The sequence below is a fragment of the Micropterus dolomieu genome, linkage group LG10 (genome assembly GCF_021292245.1).
Source record: "Micropterus dolomieu isolate WLL.071019.BEF.003 ecotype Adirondacks linkage group LG10, ASM2129224v1, whole genome shotgun sequence".
NCBI classification, from domain to species: domain Eukaryota; kingdom Metazoa; phylum Chordata; class Actinopteri; order Centrarchiformes; family Centrarchidae; genus Micropterus; species Micropterus dolomieu.
This window is the reverse complement of record NC_060159.1, coordinates 7,849,860-7,867,410: the sequence shown is the minus strand read 5'-3', so window position 1 is coordinate 7,867,410 and position 17,551 is coordinate 7,849,860. Positions and strand designations below refer to the sequence as shown.

The window sequence follows — 17,551 nt, the reverse complement described above, 5'->3', positions numbered from 1 at the left end:
AAACTGCCTTCTGCAACAGCCAGATATTCAAATTTTGAAGGAGTACAGAGCACCAGCTGCCATTTTTCTGCCCCCCAGTTTCTGTGTTTCTATGCCTAGCTGAGTCGCGTGGCCTTGTTTTCATATCGGAGGTCTGGCTTTTTGGCCACGCGTCTTTCTTGAAGGCCACGTCAGATCAGACTTGTCCAGACAGTAGATGAGTGTACCAGGGTCCCACTGTTTTCTGAGATGATGACACTGCTGGACATCTTCAAATTGAGAAAGGAAGTCAAACATGATGAGTCTTTGATCTGCCACAGTTTCTTTGGGTGACTACTGCATCTACGGTCCTCAACGTTGCCCATTTCTTTGTACTTATTCAAAAGAGCTCGGACAGCACATCTGGAGACCTCTGTCTGCCTTGAAATGTCTGCCTGGGAGAGACATTGCTGATGCAGTATAACTACCTTGTGCCTTGTTGCTGTGCTCAGTCTTGCCATGATGTTTGACATTTGACAGTAAACTGTCTTCAGCAACCTCACCTTATTAGCTGAGTTTGGCTGTTCCTCACCCAGTTGTATTCCTCCTACACAGCTGTTTCTGTTTCAGTTAATGACTGTATTAACTTAGTGATCCACAGCACCTGTATAATTGTTTAATCATACACCTGACGATATGCCTACAAAATCTCTGAATTTGTGCATGTGTACCTAGAATAATTGATGTTGTTATGAAGGCAAAGGGTGGTCACACCAAATATTGATTAGATTTAGATTTTTTTCTTTTGTTCAATCACGTTGTATTTTTTAATTGATAAACATAATTTAACATGTCTATTTTTGAAAGCATTCTTACTTTACTTAACAGCTGCCTAAACATTTGCACAGTACTGTATATAATGAATGTACTGCATTATGGCCTGAGTTCCCTTTTACTTCATGGGGTCATGCTAGAGGGCTGCCAGTCTAGATATTTCAGGTACATGGGGAGCGAGAGAAGACCTCTGGTGTGAGAGAATGCAATAACAATAGGAGAGTTTCCTGGCGTCATGGCCAGGATTTTGTGGTGTACCTCCAGGTTGTACTTCCTGTTCTCTTCCTGTTATGTAAATATGGTCTGGTGAAACGTGCCTGTCAGCACGGCCCCTGCCACGTTCATGTGTGTTTCAGATAAGGTTTGTTTGTGCAGACCCTTAAACAGTAACATCAACTCTGCAGTTCCATAAACCTACTCCTACTTTCAACCTCCTAGATGGCACTGTTGGGCCACACAAAGGTTGAGTTCTGTTACCAGACCTGTGATCAGAGGTTATGCTGGTGCCGTGGGTTACACTTCGGTGTTTAGTGTCATTGGTGTGCAGCTCAGTGTCCCTAGGGTGTGACATCCATGATTAAGACATTGAGGATAACATCTGATGATTTCATTCGCTAATCAATTTTCAAGCCATTCCCTTTTGTTTCCTCTCAAGGTTGTAACCTTGAGTGTGGAATAATGAAACATTAGTCCAGCCAGCTCTTGCCAATGTGCACAAAGGCAGTTAAGCTCCCATCCGTTCCAACACTGATAAAGGTGATAAGGATCCAGCTTTAATAGGATCAGAGGCAGGGTTAAAAGGAAGGAGGATCTGCTTTCATTGATACAGAAAAGGAGCAAGGAGCTTTAAGAATCACTGGAACTCATTCTGAAGAGAGGGAAAATAATACTGACTAATAATATGCAATTTATATTGTCATAATGTGATCTCTTAAACCTGCTAATTATTATGTTTTTGTTCTCAGCAGAGCCATATGCAATAATAATCCAACATCTGCCATGTAAAAATCACGAGCAAGTGGCCTCAACCGGTACAGTCTCAATAAAACATTTCACAAATAAACAAAAGGCTTTGTGACAAGGAACTGGTGTAATCTCTCCATCAACATCTTAACAACGCAATTCCGCATGTTTTACAACAGCTACCACATGACCAAGGTTAGATTAACAAGTGGGGAAAGAGCAGAGAAGAACCTGCAATATTTTTTAACTTGATAAATACATATATCCATGTACATCTATCTGTACCTGTGTCGTGATTCGAATCAAGGTGTAGCGCGTAGAGTACTGGGGTTATACAGGACTACCCGTTGCTGTGAGTATGGAAAGTCTGGTCCTTTGCCATCACCACACTGGACCCATGAAAGCTAACGCTAACTGTAATGCAGGACGAACAGAGAACTGAGTGTGTGGGAGCTGCCAGTGACTCAGAAATTGTTGTATCAAAATGTAGTATCCTGTGAGAGTATGTGGTAATGTTAGCAAACAGGCTAAAAGTTCCACTTTCTGAGTGGAAGCTAATTAGCCTCTCTTGGTAAAGTTGGTGTGATGGACCTGTTAGCAAACAATTGCCTATATCCAGCAAACACAAAAGAACATTTGCATTCATTTGGAGTCATGTTTTTGGCCCCCTAATCTATCCAATATTCAATCTCTTTTTAGCCCAGCAAGCCTAGCAACTCCAGGTGGGAATCTTAAATTAGTGATGTGCAATACCACTTAATTCCTATACGATCTAATACCAGGTAATACCCAGGCTGGTATTGCCAATACCAATACCAATACTTTTTACATATTTTATTTCTAGTTTAATGTGACCTCCCCCTTCCCGTTTCTGTATGTATGAGAGAAATAAGGAGTAGGTTGTGGTCTTTCCAATTCAAAATAATAGCTGCATAATGACAAGACATCAAACTACTGTCATATTCTTTAATTATAATAAAAAATATCCTGCACAGAACTGCCGCTTCATAACATCATCCTATTATTGTGACAGACTTAATCTCAGATGTTTAGCGAAGTTTGCGGTGTTGCCAAAGTATTTCACTGTCTTTGCACACACATCACACAGAGCAACATTATTACCTTCACAGCTAAAATACAGCCAGACCTGACTCTTTTCACATCATCAGCCATAGACGCGGGAAATGTAAAGGGCTGCAGCGGCTCACTTCAAAGAAGCTTGGTCACAGAGCCATAGCGCAAGCCTGACTTTGACAGGCGGAAGGAAAAGTAGTTCCTATCAACCAAGTATAATTAGACCATCCTGGTGGCAGTAAGATACTTATGATAAAACACACACTCACTCCAAATGACTGAGTTTAGATATCGATCCTTTTACATGAGTATCGATCCCAGAGCAGGAAACGTTGGTATCAGAAATATCGATACTAAAGGATTGATCTGCACATCACTATCTTAAATGCTGTTTCCACAAATATGTCCCAAAACAGTTCATTTTATGAGATATAAATATGCACAATAGTTGCAGCGTCATTATAATTTACATTTCCTTTCCCAAAAATTGAGGAGTTCCACTTTAATGTTCTTTTGTGTAAGCCTAATGGCAAATTTTTTGCCCAGGGCCCCTCAGCATTGTAATCAGGCCCTGCACATGACCTGGAGGACTGACTATCTACATTCACACAGATATACTGTAACTGCAAAAACTGTCTGATTCTTCAATTGGTCTTATGATCTATAATTAACTATTTTCCTGGCTCCCTATTGCATCATAAACTAAATAGGAACTATCTATGAATTTGGCTATCTAGCCATATATGATTCACCAGCCCAATATCCCTATTGAGAAAAACATAATAATTACTCTGTTTCCAAGGTTATATGTCACCGCTGATGCTCTTACAGTATCATTCAAATGAATAATTTTCTATTCACTGAAGATGTATTCCTGCGCTCTGCTGCAATTTCCCTGCTTTGATGTCATCTAATGAAATCATCAGGAGAATCAATCTCTCCTCCTTTTCCCCTGACAGCCTATTAAGACCCAACGCTGCCAGAGAGGAAGTCTAGGCAAGCAGCCATTTTTCATACTTCAATGGCGTCTAAATGTGGCACATAACAAATGATGAAATCACAATAGTACACAAGTAACAATATAAATGAGTATAAACAAGCGTACTCATTGCTAGGAATTACGCTCATGCACAAACAGAGCAACAGCAAGTCTCATCCCGATCAATGATCCATGCCAGTGCTGACTGATTACTCCTGCAATCAATGTTTCCAACAATCGTGCAAGAACAAGATTGGTAAGTTAAAGGGGGATTCATGGAAACAAGGACAGTGTGAGGAAAGATTGTATATTACTAGGTGAGACTTTCATCATCAACATATGAGCAATATATCCAACTCTACCACCGCATGTTTCCATTCAAATCATACTCTCTCTAGTTCCAGCTCCTCAGATGAAGACATTGGCTTACGCGTCAATCCTGTCATAGCAAATCCCAGCACAGCAGACGTGCACTCCCACCACGGTTGGACGGGTTGGACGGGCCCTGCCGCCGGCGTCTAGTGTGTAGGCTCCTTTCTGACTGACACAACCATTAGAGATTGTTACGCCTGTCTAAGTCTTCCCACCATAATAGATTATCCACAGAGGGAGGAGAGGAAGAATCCTGCTCTCCAGGAGTCAGGTAAGACAGACAGGACAGATAGATTGACAGGCAGACCGTTCTCGGGTGAGCAGTAGACTCTGTCCGACTTTAGACTGCTGGTATAATGATGAGTGAATTCCTGCCTAAATATGCACAGATGAGGAACTAATGATAAGAAAATGAGTGAGTGAGTGAGTGAGTGAGTGAGTGAGTGAGTGACAGAGGAAAGACAGGTTGTTCAGATGTGTCCTGCTAGTGGTGAATGACTCTGTGGCTTTGTACACTATATTCACACTATAAATTCACAATATGCATTAGAGTAACAGTGCATAATGGGCTCTGTACATAGTAATAATATGCAAGACATGTTTTAAGTAGAATCTTACACTGCAGGGGCATAATATAAGGCATGTTTTAAAATCCTGAACTTTATACAGCTGGTGTTGGCCAGGTAGAGTGCAGTGGGTTTATCAGAGTTTTGCTGCAGCTGGGTTCATCAGAGCGATATTCATGAATGCCCGAGTCGGATTCACATATGTATTTAAGAACTCTCTCCACAAAAATATTTATCATTGTATATAAATGTAAAACAAATCCACGAATAACAAAAACAAGGCTTATAAATAAATTTCTTTTTATTTTAAATAAATGTAGTAAGAATCCACAAATATATTATAAAGTATTTGCAATTTTCTTTAAAAAACGTACTTGGATGTTGTTACATTCAAATACAAACTGTTGAACCTGCATTTACAAACTGCTTGTCATTTTACTAACTGCACTGCATTTGTGTGTGGGTGTTTTGAGATAATTCTCTGTGGGTTTGTCAAGCGACCCCTCTCACATTACACGTAGTAATTCCATCCATTCTTGCTATAATAAAGTTGATTTGTGCAGCTAAAGGTCAAGCTTGTTAGTTGTAAACGTGAATCACGTAGGGCGAGCTCAAAGTTTCAAGCGCTTTGCCTTTGTGGCCACACCCCAATGAATGATGTCAGACAGAAACGTTACTCCTGACAGCTTATGCAAAACACCTGCTGTGACTTCACTATTTGGGAGGGGTGGTGAGCTGTGCAGTGAGTTTAACATTTCAGCCTATAGGGAGTAAGAAATGTTTGCCCTTGGGATTCAGTTTTTTTATTCCAAAAAATTACTGTGTGAGTGTCACTGGCAGAGAGGAAACAGGACCATTGTTTTCAATGGGTGTGGGTGTGTTTCTTCAACAAAGCAAAAAGGCTGCCTCTGTTACAGCAGCAGCCTTCAATACTGGAAGAGATGAGCAAATCTTTTGGAGTGAGATAAGATCTGTCTCTGGTCACCATCTTCGACAGGTCAACAGCAGCAGTGGGGACATTTAATTTATCACCACACTTATTGCTTTGCTGCCACTGAGATGAGGAAGGAGGGAGAAATATCACAAAAGGCGTCACACAACAAACTAAACGATCCTCCTTCAAGTCCAAAGAGCAGCAAGATGCACAGCAACGGCTCAATATTGTTTATTATTTCTGGGTTTGTTTTCTCGTGCAGCAGAGATAAGCCATCCATCATGGCTTCTGTTCTGTCTGCGACCTGAGGATTCCATTATGGCCCAACAGAATATGTTCACTGTTTATATCAAGCAACACACAAAAGCAGTGGCAAGGAACCAATTTCCTCTTACCTTCATGAATAAGAATCTAATTCATCTTCCTCTGCACACATTCATAAAGGTTGACAAGAGCTGAGTGGAGACCTATTATCAAGCTGTCCTTAACACCTCAACTCCTAGCACAAATGCAGGCTGAAGGGAGCACATATTTTCTGTTGTCTAGAGATAGGAACCGAGCTGGATTAAAACACTTGAAATGATTGTGTGGACTTTGTCTATTGCAAGGACTTTATTCATGTTCATAAATGTGCCTCTAAACCTCATACAACAGTCACTCTTTCCCCCCATGAGTCGGTTACACTAAGCCAGTACATGTCAGATTGATTTTTTCTCATACCAGGCCCTCACAATAAACCCCCTGCTGTCCTCACCTCACACGAGCAGCAGTGACTTTCCATCCATTCATTATATATACACACAGGTAGGATACACACGCTTGATATTATTATAATGATGTGTCATGAGTGTACAGATAATAGAACAATGCTAAAAAGATATGCCCAGGCAGAATAGGAAGAGAGTGGGAAAAGCTCTGGGTAGGATTTGAAAAATAGATTTGCCTCTCAACATGATAAAGGTCAATGTTAAATTACATCAGAGCCCCTCTCTGACCACAACGTTGTGGTTTTGTGTTGTTCAGCCTGTTTCCTCAGGTGCAGAAGGGAGACAGGGACAAACCACCACCCCCGCTTCTAGGGAATCGGATTACTTTTAAGCATGTCAGCTCCTCGCCACATGAGTATAGGTCAATGTTAAATCACATGAGAGCAACTTTGCTGTAACTGTGTGAGGGTTGAGTGTTTTAGTCTGGTTCCTCAGTTGGCAGTTCAGGGTGTGCTTCCTCTGACCCAACAGGCGGTGAGAGCTGTGCTGGCTCTGATCTCAAACAGTAGGAGTTATAATCGTTAACATTGAAATCATATCAAACCTAATTTTGACACAGTTCATGGCTTGCATTCATTCTCTTAGATATTAAATTACTTAACTCTCTTCTTGTTGACTTGCACTCCACTGAGATTCTGGCAAACAAGGTGGTTAAGAAAGTGTTATTGGATTCTTTCTGGTTTCGAGTTCTTCAGTGTGTTATTTCACATAAATCACGTGCATACAAGTCTCTGAGCCCTATTCAGGTAGGAGTGAAAGATGCCACTGTGCAGAGATTTGAGCATCTGCTGGGCTGTGAAATGCCGCATTGATTATTTTCTGAAAAATAAAACTGTCAGACTGCATAAGTCATAATTAATTGTTATTAATGGAACCGGTTTTGGTCTAATCATTGCATAAATCGCAGAGCCCATTTCTGGTACAAAATGTCACTACGCACACTTTGTAATGGATGGCTTCTCTAAATACATTTTTGGGCATTTAATCATCTATGTAAATTAGATGAATTACTCAGGAAGTGATTAAAATATGGGAAATCTACTACAAGCAAACTATAACAATTACACAACTAATGGACTTCCCGTTATGTTGTAAAAGTTTAAATTAGGCAGCTCTGAACTGAGAAAAGGTTGACAGGGAGAAAACTTCTAACTTCTGCACGTCTAATTTTCAAATTTGGAAATACCATATTACAGTGTTTACTCAATAAGAAACAAGAGACAGATAACAGTTACACGCTATACGAAATTTATTCCATTGGTAGTAATGTACAAGAATTATAAAGCTAGTTTGCTTTACATCTTACAGATTAGTTTTTACTGCTGTACATACCTGTCATCAAATATGGGCTGTGACTGTGGTCACAAATACACCAGGGTCTTAAATATAACAGTTGACAAAAAAAAAAAAAAGAATAAGGGGGGGGGGGGAATGAGTAAAGGGTAAATAAGAACAGCTCCGGCTGATTTTACAAAAAAAGAAATGAAAAGAGGACAAAATATCAAGGGCCATAATATCACCAGACATTGCTGTCCACATCTTAAATGACATTTGCTGCACAATACAGAGGTTTTCAGACGCAGAGGCTGTTCTTACACATACAGAGTTCTGCTCCACCTGCCTTATGTTTGATGTGTTCACTCATGTCATATTTAGCATAACACTGAATGCTCAACTTGTTTTGAACCAAGCATAGTAAACAAAAAATGTGAAAAAAAAAAAGAGCCACAATCTTTCATCTTCTCTCGCACTGAAAGAAAACTAAAATCTGACAGATCATTCCTGATAGAGACTTGAGTATATTAAAAACACCTCTCCGCCACAGAGAGGCTGCAGACTACCTCCCCTTCCGCTAACATGCTAGCAGCTGCCCAGCAGGGAGGTGTTCGGCCGCTCTCACTCCTTCCTGCGCTTCTTGTCGTGGTAGTCGTCCTTTGAGCGGCCACTGGTGGACGGCCTCTTGGAGCCTCCATGCTGCTTGGCGTCCTCCAAGAACTTGTCCAGACCGAAGGGATCCTCCTCAAACTGGACTGGTCCATCCCGCCTCTGCCCGTGGTCAGCACCTGAGAAATCTTTATCTGGAACAAACCTGATGGTAGACAGGAGAAGAAAAGATCATTAAGTGGGCAGCAAATTCCTTAGCGTCTTTCACTGATTTTGGGTCGCTGACGATCTTAGTTTTTTTGTTATGTTGTGCTTGTTTTTGTTGTTTTTCCAGGCATCCTCAATGCAGGGAAGAGGACAAAGTGTTGAGACTACTAGCTAACTGCTAACAGTTTGCTTCTTGTTCAACACATTTATTATGAGAAGAAATAGAGGACTGGATCCAAAGTATCAGGATTTTCCATGGAACATTTGTTTTTATGTCTCAGGGATTTAGCTTAAGTCAAAGATTTCCTTTTCTATGTTTTGCACAACTGGATAACACCCTGCAGCAAGCCAGACATTCCTAGGGGACAATGACAAGCTGGTGACTAAACATATGGGACAGGCTATGCTCGGCTAGTAGAGTGTGGCACTGCTGCCCCGAGGACAAGGGCTCCTGCTGGGACATCATGTGCACGCTGCCCTCGTGCCTCAAAATAAAACTAGACTGACCTCAAATGATTCATATATATATATATATACACACACACACACACACACACACACACCCCTCATGTTTGCAGCCTAATAAATATAACAGAACTACATCGGATTTAAAAATAGGAAAAAAAAACAAAACAAAGAAAGGTTTTCAAACCAGCAATGGCAAACATGAAGTTTGTGATCAGCACTTCATTGTGAAATAAAAATAGGGGATTTATCTTGAACTCTTTTGCTTAAATTGGTGAATATCCTGTGACAATACAACATTTAAAAACAGCCAGTTAAGTTAATAAGTTATAGGAGCTGAAACTGCAATTATGCTGCAGGTTGATAACTTGAATAAGCACAAACTTTGTGTATTTTTTATATATTCGTAAAACTTAAAAGACAGATGCCTCCAACACGACACTGTCCACCATGCAAAAATTAAAAATTAATCCAGTCCTACCCGTATTCATGTCTTATATGTGTAAACCGTCTTGCTTTTTCAGAAACCACTTACTAGTTGCTTCTCTTCTGGTGTTTCATTTGTTAGTGGTCATGTATGCAATTCTTTTCATGGAAAATGTAAAACAGGGATGTAATAATGAAAATATTAAAATACCCAAATTATTCAAATAAATGTGTTAATATTTAACAAAAACAAATTAATCCCTAGTACCTGTTGCTGTGGATGAGTGAGTCAAAGTCATCTGTGTAGGCGTCCTTGTCTATATTCTTGCTGGGCCGGTAGATGTTTGACGCCATGTCTCTGCCGCCTCGGAACGGCTGGTCGTACACGTTGTATGTCTCATCCTCACCACCAGCAAAACCACTATCCATACCCTGGACAGAGAGAAAGGAAGAGTCTCTTTTAGAAAAATACAAGGAAAACACAACAACAAGGAAATAGCTAAATCTTCTGAAGGGAGTTTTCACATGCAAATAATGCAACTGACTTTTGCTACCCTTTTGTACCCAAGAAAGAAATTAACATTTATCATGTGGATTATGAGGCGTTTCTTCATTGTATATGGGGATTAAATGTGATATTATGAAAAGAGTCATCTATCAAATCATCTGCAAATGACGATTCCATTGGAGTTCTATGACGTCAGCGACCCTGTTTTTGTTCTGTCCTCCGCTTAGCTTCATACCCCACTGCAAATGTTTCAGAAGTGTAGTGTTTTGCCTGACCAATTTTATTGACTTGCTCAGATTTTTGTTGTTTGGTTTGGCTGTTATGCTCCTACCATAATCTTTGTTATTTGTAGTCTCAGTTTTTGTCTATTTTAATTGTGTTTATCGTTGATATTCAGTCAGAGTCTGTACAGTGTATTATTTTGAAAATTCTCTATGCCGTTTCTGTGTCTGACCTCATGTCCGGCTCGCTCTGCTCTGTGCAAGCTTGACGCGGCTTCAGTCAAAAATAGACTTGCCATGTATTTTAAGCGGAGTAGAGTAAAGAACCACTTCTGGGACGCTTCTGTAAAACGCTGTGGTGCGTTTGGTGGAATCACAAGCATTGTCTAGAATCATCATGAAACACCATGCGGTGCCCGGTATAATCAAGCTGTGAGGGTTTCAATCCATGCCCTATCCAGCAAAAGGCAAACAACTGGAGACTGTACCAATTCAGTTCAACACTAGAGGTGAAACCAAACCCTTTTTTTAAATAAAGGCAGACTTTATCCAATGTTTGAAGACCTGAACCTTGACATGCTGAAGGTGTTTAGATCATTTTTCCTCATGTTGCAGAGCTGGGTATACAGTCTTGTATATTTTGATATTTTTGTCCAGTTGACACAAATAATTAAGTAGGTATGATACACTCTAACCTTGCTCTGATTGAAGAGTCTCTGGTCGTACTGGGCCTCACTAGAGGAACGAGGGTTGGGTACGCCCAGAGCGATGATCTCACTGACGTCCCTGTCCTGGTCTCTCTGCAGCTTCGACCTGGGACAGAGAACAAAATGAATGACACACACGCACACACACAAAAAGAGAAAATAACTGCTAGAAACTTGCTAGAAAGTAATATTACATTTCAACAATGAAATTCAATATTTTTAGTGCTGTATCATCAAAACGCAGAAGTTGTAAGGGAATCGTAACTTCACTGCTCATGTTACACAATAATGGCTGAAATTTGTATGCCAACAGATAAGAGAATGCAACTTCTAAAATCATATTTCCAAAGAGTACTAGGATTTTGCCATTAAAGCTTTAATCTATGATGAAATATGTGTATGTAAAGTTTTTTTATTAACTTCTTGGTGACTTTAAGATCTTGACTGTCCTTCAGCAAACAGCGATCTCAAAGTTAAGCAAAAGGTAATTTTAAAATAACAAGGTTTCTGCTTTCCGACAGCTGGAATCGTGATTGTAATGAGGTATCCTCTGAATTTCATTTCCTGCACTCCTCCGGGGACCCACAACTCCATCAACCGACACCCTGACAGTGTAACACACAAATACACGCTGATCACGCATCCCTCATGCACAAACAGTCTGTGGGATCATTGCAGACTACTGGCTGAGTACTCTGCTGGATCCTGCTGCGTTTGTTCAGTATTACTGCTGGCCCCATGAATGATTCAGCAGCGAGCAGTGCATCTGTGTGTGTGTACGGAGATGCAGAGTGTGCAAGTTCACATGCGGTGTGTTTAAAGTGCGTGTCCAGCACCTCTTATCTGGAGCAGCCCTGGAAATGTTCCTGTCGTGCTGTCTCTCTTTCCTTCTGTCATGGCGGATCTCGTCACGCTCCCTGGCCTCGCCGTCCTCGCCACCTGCCGTGGGTGGGGAGATGGAAGAATGGAAAGAGGGAGCAAAGACACAAACATAAAAATTTGATTTTGCACTCTGATTCAATGCATCTAAATGGTAATTCAAAAAGTATGTACAAAAACAGGACATGCAACATCAATTTTCCTTCTCAAATGTGAATTATCAGTAGGGAAACATAAACATCATTTCACAGCTTACTGGTCCTGTCAACACTGGCAGAGTGAAAAACGCTGTCATCACTTATGCCACTCGTGTTCCAGATTTGGAACTGGCAACAGCACTGACAGCAGTGTGCCCCCCCCCACGCTACCATCCTATCATCATGTGTGGGTTTTTTTTGCCCTCATCTTTAGGACTCACCTTTGTCCCCATGACTTTTGATCCCTGCCCTGCGGTCTCTAGCCATTTGGGCCAGTTCCCTAAGTTTCTCCTCTTTCTTTTCCTTCTCCTTCTGGGCCATCTTCTTCTCTACCTGGGCCCTCATCTCCACTGCCTCTCTGGCCTAAGAAAACAATCAGCATTTCAATATGTCATTTAAATAGCAGTAAAAAGGGTACGTATTTTAGACAATTCAACATTTCTGAACCACATATCGATCAGGGACAATGGTGGAATACCTTTCTATCAGCAATGTAGAGCGCCTCGGCCAGCTTGGCAAAGTTTTCATTGATGTGGACTGTTTGCAGCCCCCTACCATCAGCAGCCAGACGTTTGTCAAGAGGAATGGTATAGCCCTGAAAGATATTAAGCACAACGCAAGAAAGAAATGAGCAGAGTAGGGAAAATAAACTGGAATTACAATGATAAGATCTGGAGTCCTAAAAATCTAAGATTTGTGCAATGTATCAAAAACTAAACAAGCCTGGGGAAAAAACATGTCTGCATGACATACTCGCAATGTGTCTGACATTTAGAAATACAAAAAAGCCAAGTGGTTCAATTAATTCTGGTGTCAACTTACCTTTGCGTTTTTCCAGTTGGAGATGCATGGAGGAATCTTCCACTCTTGTTGCTCCTTGACTGTCATCTACAACAGAAGGGAGAAACTGTCAAAACATAATATTTTTTGGACAACGCAAGAAACTTCATTTAGATTTTTCAATAGAGCATCAAAGCACTGAAAAGCACAATGTTTCCAACGTTTCAGCTAACTGTACCTTTCTGCTTGGGGAATGCATGACAGGGGCAGGGGGAGACGGAGGTCCTCGAGGAATCTTCTTGTTGATCCTAAAACACAATTATACCCATGAAATTTCTTCAGTATTTTCATCAGGCTGAGAGGGGGGTTAGGGAAAATACAGGTATTGAAAAGCCAGTAGTCAAACACTAGCTGGTTTCAACAGTCAGAAGAATAGCTGCAACAAATTGTGAATTTGTAACTGTCAAGTTTCATCTGACATTTTGGTAAAAAAAAAAAAAAGACTTCTTTATAAACGCTTATGATCTTTATATTATGGATATCATGAGTGCTCTGATCTGTGGAGTCAGTAAGTTCTTGTAAACGTTCTTGTAAGACTCATCCTTGCCAGATTCCCAGAGAACACCAATATCTGCTAGCCTGATGCCTGAGCTACTGTCTCTACATTATCAATCTAACTGTTGTCTCCCAAACAAGAACGGTTAAATGTGAGGAAAATCTAGAGCTGAAACGTCAGTGGGGTCAGCTAATGACTCCAAGCTTGACCTGTCTTACCTTTCCCTGTTACATCAACAAAGCAATCGTATCTATATATCAATTATATTGCTAAAATACTGCGCCCTTATGAGCCAGAGCACAGCCTCAGATCCTCAGGCGGGGCTCTGCTGCTGGCTGTTCGAATACACCTTGATATCATGAATAAATGTAATACCAACTTTATGAATTAAAATGGCCCATAACAACTGTGTCCCATAACAGCCCAAATCAGTTCATTAGATTAATTCTACTAATTATCATAAATGCCCTGTTTAATCTAAATCTATCAAACCAGTCTTTACACAAGGTTCAGGTTACTGTGCTGGACACATTTTACTTACTTGAAACGTGGAGGTTCCATCGGATCTTTCTGCATTTCCACCATGCGGATCACCCTCTGTTTGGCCCCTGAGTTGAAAGCCACTCCCTGCTGGGACGGTGTGTATCTTGGGTAGAGACAAAGAGGAAGAAACGCGTCACCATGCACACAGCTTTTGCCTTCACCCAAATACAGACGATAAAGACAATAATTTAAATTGATAAACAGTTTGTATTTAAGTGTTTGATCAATGAAGCATTATATGGACTCACTGTGTTCTAAAATGGTGTTGAAATTATTAAAATTCTTATACATACCTGATGTACTGGGCAGGAGCTTGTTTGTCTGCAGCTCTTACAGGCATGGCAGCAGCGATCTTTTGAGACACCTGCTTGTCCAGAGCAGCACGGGTCTTCTCCGTCAGCTAGAAAGGATAGACAACGATGACTGCATTTAGACGTAGACCGATTTACCGAATTCTAACTCAAAATAAACTGAATCAGTATATGTCTAATTGTGATTATGGTGAGAAAACGTTTTAACATTTTCACTTCACTTAATTCTATGGATTAAAAGTTACAAAATCAGATAGTAACATCAGCTTTATTTTCACAGTGCATAAAATGAACAATGAATGACCTGCTTGAATAAATGGTGTTAAATGATTTAGTAATCTACAGTCCCATGAATAACTTGATTGCATTTATTCATAGCATTCATTCATCTTAGCTGATGCTTTTATCCAAAGTAACTTACAATTGCTATATATGTCAGAGGTGGCACGCCTCTGGAGCAACTAGGAGTTAATTGTCTTGCTCAGGGACACAATGGTGGATGTGTCACAGTGGGGAGTTGAACCCGGGTAAATCAGTTTTTCCATACATACACATTGTAGCATAGCTTACCTCTTTTACAGCCTCCTCGTCCGGCCTCTGTAGTTCTGGAGTTTCTTCATTCAAAACTTCCTTTGGAAGAAGGTCTGTGTACTTACTGAAGATCACCTGCAACAATGAAAGACAAGAAATGCTTGAAATAATCTAATGAAACAAACTAACTTTGTAATCAAGAAGTTGTATACACAATGGCAATGGGTTGTTTTGACAATGTGTACTATAGTACAGAGTGTGTGTGTATATTGTAAAGGAAAGGGGACATATAAAACACCTACATCATCAATTTTGTCTTAAGATATTATCAGCGTAAGCGATTAATAATAAGACTGCTACTCACTGAAACCAGGCCTAGAATCAATCAATCATAGTATCTGCTATTATTAGAAAGAAATGCCCAGGGGTCTCTCATCTTAATGCAATTTATAATTTAAGTGTCCACTCACTGTCCTTTTGACCTAAATGTCTGTCTTCAGATAGAATTTGACCAGTCTTATGTTATTATGTACTATGTGTTATGTCTTACGTTATCTTGTACCAGTTATGTATGAATACATTTTAAGTGTGTGTTGAAAGCATCCTTGCTGCAGCAGTCATTTGACTGTATACCTTATCTTTGCCCTGTCCTTGTCTGGCAATGGCATCATATTTGATCTTTCCTTCGGCATCAACCTGCACTGCCAGGGCATTGGATGTCTTCTTCTTTCTACCCATCTCCAGAGGAAACTGGGCCACATGGATCTCAGGGAAAGCTCCTCCATCTCCAAAGTCCTACAGAAACATAGATTTTACAGCAACAAAATTGAAGATTCAAGGATTCCCTGTACACTGAAATTCTTACTTTGCTGGAAAAAAAAACTTTGGAAAAACTACCCTGTTCCAACAGTTTTATCATGTTTGAGATACATAAGATTATTTACCTCAAGTGAGCGAGGCACCCAGCCTTTTCTGTGTCCATAAGGAGGGGGCTCTCTGCGGGATGAAACAAGGGCGGTAGAGTAGGACTTCTGGGCCCGGAGCCTCTCCTCTGCTTCCAGCTGGTCCTGAGAGAGCTGGGTCGGCGCCGGTAAAAAGCTGAATACAAAACAACACTAGTCTCATTGTTTGTATAGTGAACTTAGCTCAACTGCTGTAACGTTAAACCCTTGCTAGCGCTAGCCGACAGCGACACTGACTAACGTTACCTTTACCACGTTATTTGTAAGCATTAAACGGCTAACGTTAGCCAGCTAAGATTCAGTTAACATTCAGGCTACACACCGATACAATTTGTAATGACCAAACTGAATAACGTACGTGGCACACAACTAGTAAACAGTTGATAAACGTGTGTTGTGACCACGGCTGCGTGCTGCTAAGCTAGCTAGCTTATGTCCAGTGTTTGGCTTTACAACATAGAAATTCAGCTAGCTAGCGTTAGCTGCGTCCATTAGCTTCAATCGAAACAAGGTAACGATAGCTGGCAGACCAAAAACTCCAACGTAAAATATTAAAGGTAACCTACACACCGTACAACATAAAGTGAAAACGACTTATGATACAGTTTCGACGATTAAAAACACAAAAGGCCTGGTCGCGGTGCTCACCTCGTCAGAGACATTTTCCCCTTTCTTCCTTAGCAATGAACTGGGCATGCGCGGTGCTAGAAAAGAATAGATTTTACTTTACCGTTTTCGGTAACTTATTCAAAAATGTAAAACCAAAAAAAAAAATGTCTTTGTATTCTTTTTCTATTTTCTTTTCTTTTTTAAATGTTCATATTATATATGACATTTAAAAATGTAACTTAAAATGTATGACAATAAAGCTAATTTGAGTGAGAGAGAATAGAATGTAATAGACTGTATGTAGGCTATTAGTATATGGTGTTAGTGCCACCATCATACTGGTAAACTAATTTAATTTTCCACCAAATGAATATAAAACATCACTAACCTCTATACCAACTTGATTATAGCTTAAAAAAAAAATTTCTTCAGTATAGGTCAAGATTCAAAGTGAGTTTCTTGTGGGTTCTCCCCATGTACTGGTACCGGAATGAAACACCTCTTCAAGAAACAGGAAAATGCAGCTATAATAGTCAGGAGAAGTTTTAGCCCGTCCTGACAAGATTAAAAGTAATTTAACTTTGAATATCTCTGCATATATTTTCTCTCCAGCATCTCAGTAGCTGAGGAGTCTGGTAATCTAGCGAACAGAGCAATAAGCAAAATAACTCATACAAATATTTGCTTACACACACTCAGTAATTTCAAGTTGTTTTATCTTGAGTTACAAGCAAATGTCTTTCACAGACTGGATATCCACAGAATACGCAGGACCTGTTTTTTTTTTGTTTGTTTTTTTTACAGCATTTTCCCTTGTCATAGTAAGAAAACACAGGTGTCACTAATAATACTAACGATGGCTCTGTTCTATTAAAGTGCCCCATAATTTGATCATTTACAACTGTGCTTTTCCTACTGTGACATGTCAACATTTCTTCAGTGAAAAAGGCCCAAGCCATTTATAGTATCACCAATCTGTATTTGTATCTTTGAAATACTTCATGACCTCACAACATTTTGCTACCATGTCAGTCCAACCTTTAGGCCTCGCCTAAAGATGAACAGATTTCTGAGTGTCGTCATCATGACATGACTGAATGACTGAGAACTTATAAGTTGTTTTTGTGCTATAAAGTGCACAATTTGCAAAAGTATTTGTTGGCAAATGTTCAATATCCAAAGAAGGAATCTCCTCCTTTAGCTCAGAGAGCATAATTAGCATGTAGTGATCTTGTCTAAGCTCTGCATTGTAAGGTGGTTGATAGTTTGAACAGAAACTGGAACGGAACAAACAGCTGTTTTACAGTAAGACATCTCA

General features: G+C 40.2%; 1 protein-coding gene across 1 annotated transcript; it reads right to left on the bottom strand.

The window, feature by feature from the left end:
* Window positions 1-7,672: 7,672 nt before the first annotated feature.
* Window positions 7,673-16,328, bottom strand: snw1 (SNW domain containing 1). The gene is made up of 14 exons (XM_046061224.1): window positions 16,273-16,328; window positions 15,607-15,760; window positions 15,296-15,457; window positions 14,702-14,797; window positions 14,114-14,220; window positions 13,819-13,923; window positions 12,960-13,029; window positions 12,764-12,829; window positions 12,420-12,536; window positions 12,163-12,304; window positions 11,702-11,804; window positions 10,854-10,971; window positions 9,698-9,861; window positions 7,673-8,536 (listed from the first exon to the last, which is right to left on the bottom strand). The coding sequence occupies exons 1-14, from the start codon at window positions 16,284-16,286 to the stop codon at window positions 8,344-8,346; spliced, it is 1,611 nt and encodes a 536-aa protein (XP_045917180.1). The 5' UTR covers window positions 16,287-16,328; the 3' UTR covers window positions 7,673-8,343.
* Between the last annotated feature and the right edge of the window lie 1,223 nt (window positions 16,329-17,551).

Excerpts from the sequence above, each read along its gene's own strand:
- snw1 (XM_046061224.1), bottom strand. Across the intron at positions 11,805-12,162 it reads CAAAAGTCATGGGGACAAAG|GTGGCGAGGACGGCGAGGCC; the intron begins GTGAGTCCTAAA and ends CACCCACGGCAG. Across the intron at positions 10,972-11,701 it reads AGGGCTGCTCCAGATAAGAG|GTCGAAGCTGCAGAGAGACC; the intron begins GTGCTGGACACG and ends TCTCTGTCCCAG.